The sequence below is a fragment of the Crinia signifera genome, chromosome 7, assembly GCF_055691185.1.
Source record: "Crinia signifera chromosome 7, ASM5569118v1, whole genome shotgun sequence".
Taxonomy (NCBI): domain Eukaryota; kingdom Metazoa; phylum Chordata; class Amphibia; order Anura; family Myobatrachidae; genus Crinia; species Crinia signifera.
Genome location: NC_139223.1, coordinates 161,077,370 through 161,083,369, shown reverse-complemented (window position 1 = coordinate 161,083,369; position 6,000 = coordinate 161,077,370). Strand labels below are relative to the sequence as shown.

Here is a 6,000-nt window from a genome sequence, read left to right as displayed (position 1 = left end):
TCACATGTAACAAGCATCTGTATCAGAAGTGTCAAATGTAACAGGCATCTGTGTCAGAGGCTTCAAATGTAACAGGCGTCTGTATCAGTGGTATCACATGTAACAGGCGTCTGTATCAGTGGCATCACATGTAACAGGCGTCTGTATCAGTGGCATCACATGTAACAGGCGTCTGTGTCAGAGGCATCCCATGTAACAGGCGTCTGTGTCAGTGGCATCACATGTAACAGGCGTCTGTGTCAGAGGCATCCCATGTAACAGGCGTCTGTGTCAGTGGCATCACATGTAACAGGCGTCTGTGTCAGAGGCATCCAATGTAACAGGCGTCTGCATCAAAGCTGTCAAATGTAACAGGCATCTGTGTCAGAGGCTTCAAATGTAACAGGCGTCTGTGACAGTGGCATTACATGTAACAGGCGTCTGTGTCAGAGGTGTCAAATGTAACAGGCATCTGTGTCAGTGGCATTACATGTAACAGGCGTCTGTGACAGTGGCATTACATGTAACAGGCGTCTGTGTCAGAGGTGTCAAATGTAACAGGCGTCTGTGTCAGTGGCCTTACATGTAGCAGGCGTCTGTGACAGTGGCATTACATGTAACAGGCGTCTGTGTTAGAGGTGTCAAATGTAACAGGCGTCTGTGTCAAATGTAACAGGCTTCTGTATCAGAGGAGTCACATGCAACAGGAGTCCTTGTGAGTGGTATCACATGCAACAAGCGTCTGTCAGAGGAGTCACATGTGTGTTAGAGGCATCACATGTAACAGACACATGGACGGCTATTACCACTAAGCTTTTGCCTCTAGTTAGTGTCACCATATTTACTTCCGAGCATTTCTGTATGGCAGCACATGAGACTCTGCCAATGCCGGCATTAGGGTGGGTTTGGCTCCAGGACCCCCGTTATACGTTACACAGTACTCACTTGGCTTCACCTTCCGGGAAGATGGTTCCCACTGAATCCCGAGGTTCTGAGCTAAACTTTGAGCCAGCTGCTGCGCCATCGCCATTAGAAACCCATTCTGAGGACATATTCACACACAAAATACAATGGTTATTCTTTTACATTAATGAACATAGAAAGGTTTTAAGCAACATGTAACATAACACAACATCCCTACCTAGGGTGTGGTATGCACCTTCGACATTGACTGCCGGTGCTCCCACAGGGGGGTGAGCGCAAAGAAGCCACAGGGAGTATAGCCCCTGTGGGTCGGAGCGTCATCTGGCACCCCCTGCCCACACCACCCAGAAGGTCACATGATCTAGGTCACCCAATGGGTACATTGGGAGAGTTCATCAACTGTCACATTTTCCAGAGCACAATGGTGATGCATTGCAAATGGCAGGCAGACGTTTTGCTACATAACTCCAAAAAAAAGCAGCCAATTACAGCGCCAATATTTATAAACAATGGACCAAGAGCTTTCATTGGGTATGTGTGCCCTGCTCAGGCAACGGCATCATTAGCAATACAGTAGGTTACTCATATTGTATATAAACAGCATTATCTATATGGAGAAAAGGGTGAACCCGGATCACACTAGGTGATTCGGGGTCAGGTGCGCCTGACCTGAGTTGAATTCCTGAGCTGCTGCCCTGGGACAGGGTAGTTAGTCCTGTACAAAATGGATAGAGCAAGACAAAAAAAGGAAGAACATCCGCGACCCGGAAGTACAGAACATCCGCGACCTGGAAGTACTAGAACATCCGCGACCCGGAAGTACTACATTCACGGGGACACATGAAGCCAATTGCCCACAGTCAGCCCCTCATTGTTGAGGGAATAACCCGGAAACTAACCGGGTCTTATCCAATGGGAAACATCCCCGGCCCGGTTACCATGACTACTGTACAATATACAGGAAGTGTCAAACAAACACACTTTCTGTACGTTTTTTTTTAAACTACGCTATGTATATTTATGTCTGCAACACCATTTGCCTCCTACTCTGGTGTTGTGTTTTATATGTTTTTATAGATTGGTTGATCTAATTGATTTGGTCACATGACCCATGTGATAGGGTATTTAAGCCAGAATGCACCATGGGTCAGTTATCCTTTGATAAAGCTGCCTGGAGCAGCGAAACCGGTCAGGATATCTGCCTCACCTACCTCACCACATTTATAGGTGAACCACCCTGGGGAAATAGATCCAGCAAAATATTCGGAAGGACCACCACCAGCTTCAATTGCTCCCCACTTTTTTCACTCCACCAATTGGATTACAAATATCTCTGCAACAATAGTAGAGGTTGAGGACATAATTCCGCCCACAACATCAGGCGATAGGAGTTGGTGATTCGTGCCATCTTGGGCCACTCCTGGTATCAACATCTTTGTGTCCTCCCTCCATATTGCAAGATTGGGGACTGTACCATCAACATCACTGGACACCCGGAGCATCCCCCACCACTAAGTGGGTGCCACCACTGTCCACCTATCTGGACGTTTGGGACTTCCTGGGTCTTATCCCCATGTGGTTTGGTTCGGTGAGATGACCATTTTACCTTACATGTCTATATATGTTTATTGTTTTTATCCCGTATTTTCTGGCTTGCAGTTTTTAGAAATGTATTAAAAATTTGTGATAGATCTAACCAATCTCCCAATTCATTTTTTGCATACTATTGCACCCAATCAGCATTATCTATATATATCGAACACCCATATACGTGTATAATACAAGCATCACCTCATTTACTCCGACGCCCCTGGATGTGGAGCAGATACCCCCGAAGAAGCTCATACTGCTCCTCTTGTAGTGGAAGGTTCCGTTCCTTACATACAAGAAGTAAAGCGTCACACGTTATCATCTGATCATTAGAACGTGGAACGTAATCTGTAACATTGGTAAATGCTAACGAGCTGCGGCTACATACGTGAGCAGGTGCACGGCGTCCGCGTGTTGCCTGATGTGATTCTGCCGATATTTGGAGAAGTCATGTAACATCTTCATGGGATCTGGGCCAATCGTAATGCGGTCCTTATCATTCCATGTTTCCACGGCGACCAAAACCACACGCGTGTTCAGCTGTTCCTTATAAATCTGCGGGTATAAATGGAAAGCCTACATGTAGCCCCGGTACAAAAACATGATGGAGACTACCGGGAATATGGACAGTCTTTGTGTATGTGTGTATGTATGTATGTATGTATGTATGTATGTGTATATATATATATATATATATATATATATTTATTTATTCTGGTCTGGTAGCTCGGTCCGGCACTCCCCCACATATGCAGTTACCCGGGTGCCTTCTGGAGACAATTGTGTTAAGTTCTTGAAATAACAGGCAGCGGCACTCAGTCGGGAATTTTCAACGTGTATTTAAGAAATCACAGCATAAGCCAACGTTTCGGGGATTATACGCCCCTTTGTCAAGGTGTGGTGATACAAATAAGAACAAAAAAGTGTTTACCTTAAATAGGGTGGAAAACGCAGTGTCACATCGTGAAAATGTGAAGGCAGACACAGAGCCACCATTTTCTGGCTCACATCAGCTGCCTGGACACACTCTCTGTCCCCGATTGTGCAACCAGTTTAATCCAACTAAATATTTTTATCTCCTAACCATAAATTACCTAGCTTCATTAATAACCTTTTATGAGGCAGCCTGTCAATAGCTTTAGCGAAATCAAGCAGTATTACATCAACAGATTTCCAGCCCCCTACTGACTTCCTCATAGAAGCTAATTAACATGACATGATCTATTTTTTTGACGAACCCATACTGAGCCTTATTTATCACTTTCTCCTATTCTAAGAAATACCATCTCTTATTATTCCTTCTAATATTTTCTCCACAATGGATGTAAGGCTGACTGGGGCCTATAATTTTCAGGGTTTGTTTTGCTACCTTTTTTCCATATTGGTACTACGTTAGCTATGCGCCAGTCCCTTGGTACCATCCCCGAGTTTATTGGAGTAAGGATGTTTCAGGGCCCTTCCCCATCATGCACCCCTCCCCACCTCATACTTACTGGGGTTTGACACTTTTTAATCATTTAAAATAATGTGATGGCGAAATGCGCTAAACAGAATCCCATTATTCTGCTCTTACGGTAAACAGAAAAAACTTCATTTGATGAAAGAAATGTTTCCCTTTGTACAGTAAATGTGTTCTGGACATCATGAGTGTGAGACAAGCTCCAGCCACAGAAGATGCGCTGAGTACAACGTCCCATGGAAGAGAAGCTTTTCATGTCATCAATTGCAACATAATGACACTCATCCTAAACTGCTTTAAATTACAAGATGAATAGAAAACCTTCAACACCCAGACGCACCGTCATGTGAAAAGGAAACCTTTTCACCTTGACAAAGGGGCGGATAACCCCCGTGTGTGTGCGCTGCGTTTCGCCATCAGTTACAGTTGAATGATCGTCTGTGTCATGTGATTCATGTGACATGAATGTTCCCCTAATACAGGTAAATACAACGAGGCGCATTATATATTATAATGTCACTGTGGAAATATAACGTATAAATGACACTAATGTAAAATGTAAGCACATAGGAAGTTACAGAGGATTTCTAACTCCCAGGGGCAATAACGCCTTCTCCCCCGCACCAAGCCCTGAAGGCGCACGTATAGCAGCACCTGTGCGGTTCACAGCGCAATTCCAGAGTGACCGCTGCTCTTCCAATGGCGCTCCTGCGGCATAGGTAATTGGCTCTATCCCAGGAGCCCTGCTAACACCAGCGATGGGGGACAGGAGGCCTGCACCAAAACAGCGAGAGGCAGCTGTACCTAGGCCGAAGAACACGCAGCAGCCTTTGTGTGAGGTTTATATCCATTGTGCTTTACAACAGGTGGGAGAGAATGCCACAAGCACTTCTATTATACAGCGGCCAGTCCCATCAATGTCAGCACTTACTCTCTACGGAGAGGATGAAACACTTCAGGGCAATAAGGAGCCAGCTTAAGCCTTCAGTCCGCCTTTATAAGTCACCAATTCACAGCGTTGTGTACAGAGCTGATTATCCATCCGCACGGCTGTCAGTTATCCGGAATGACACACAGAAGCCGCCTGCCAGCCGCCCACTTGAGTTACCCAGGTGGCAGCACTCCACCAGGGCTTTCAGGTGCCTATAAAGTGCTGTTAGGTCTCTGCGGATTAATGGCATACTCATTGCCCTCCTCTTAGTGCATACAGACGTCTGTTTCCCGGCTGATCTGCACTGAGCCAAGCAGGTGCATCAGCATAAAGGTAGGTAGGGATACACCGGTCCTAATGGTGATGGCATATATACTCCGGATGGGGCATGACCGCGACCACATGCTGATATGACAGGCCGAGCCCCGTAGCAGACGGCCTGGTGACTTTGGGGTAGATGTATGAAGCAGTGATAATGGAGGAGAAGTGATACAGTGCCTGGTACTTTACCACCGGCCAATCAGCTCCTGACTGTTACGTTACCGGCTGGGTTCACAAAGAGACAGTCAGGAGCTGATTGGCCAGTGGTAAAGTACCAGGCACTGTATACCATCTCCTCCCTTATCACTGCATCACACATCTACCCCTCTGTACCCATACCGGGTGTGGATAATAGGTGACCTCCAAAATGATGGGTCAGTCAGTAACGCAGCAGGCAGCAGCTACTTATATTGTCACATCTGTGCGGACATATGTACAAGGACACGCCCACTGTCAGCGTCTGTAATACTGATTGGTCCATCCTTCGTCGCACCCTCAGAAATTGCCGGACCCCTATGACAGATGTAGAGTTTCCATCTGACCCATGTCTCCTATGCTGCAGCACCAAGCCCCCGACACTACCATAACAGTGTTCCCGACAGCTGCATCCCAGCCACCGCCTAGGAACGCACATCACTTTCCTGTTACTGCCACAACAGCGCCCTCATGAGTACACTCATGGTAACACATGCACCATGGGAGAGTCGCACATTTCATGCATGCACAGCTGTATATAATAGCTAGGCCACGTGAGCATCGGCGCTGCGTGCAGACATGAATCAGGCCCCTAATTATT

General features: G+C 46.4%; 1 protein-coding gene across 6 annotated transcripts in view; it reads right to left on the bottom strand.

The window, feature by feature from the left end:
• ADAM23 (ADAM metallopeptidase domain 23) overlaps positions 1–6,000 on the bottom strand; it is a 211,749-nt gene that overhangs the window by 68,963 nt on the left and 136,786 nt on the right. For all 6 annotated transcript variants that reach the window (XR_014450838.1, XM_083154137.1, XM_083154138.1 and 3 more), the window contains exons 11-13: positions 2,882–3,048; positions 2,695–2,779; positions 925–1,021 (exon numbers count right to left, since the gene is read on the bottom strand). Coding sequence is in view for 5 of the 6 variants with exons in the window: in XM_083154137.1 (XP_083010263.1) it covers positions 925–1,021; positions 2,695–2,779; positions 2,882–3,048 (349 nt within the window). In the remaining variant the exon portion in view is untranslated. The remainder of the gene's footprint in view (positions 1–924; positions 1,022–2,694; positions 2,780–2,881; positions 3,049–6,000) is intronic.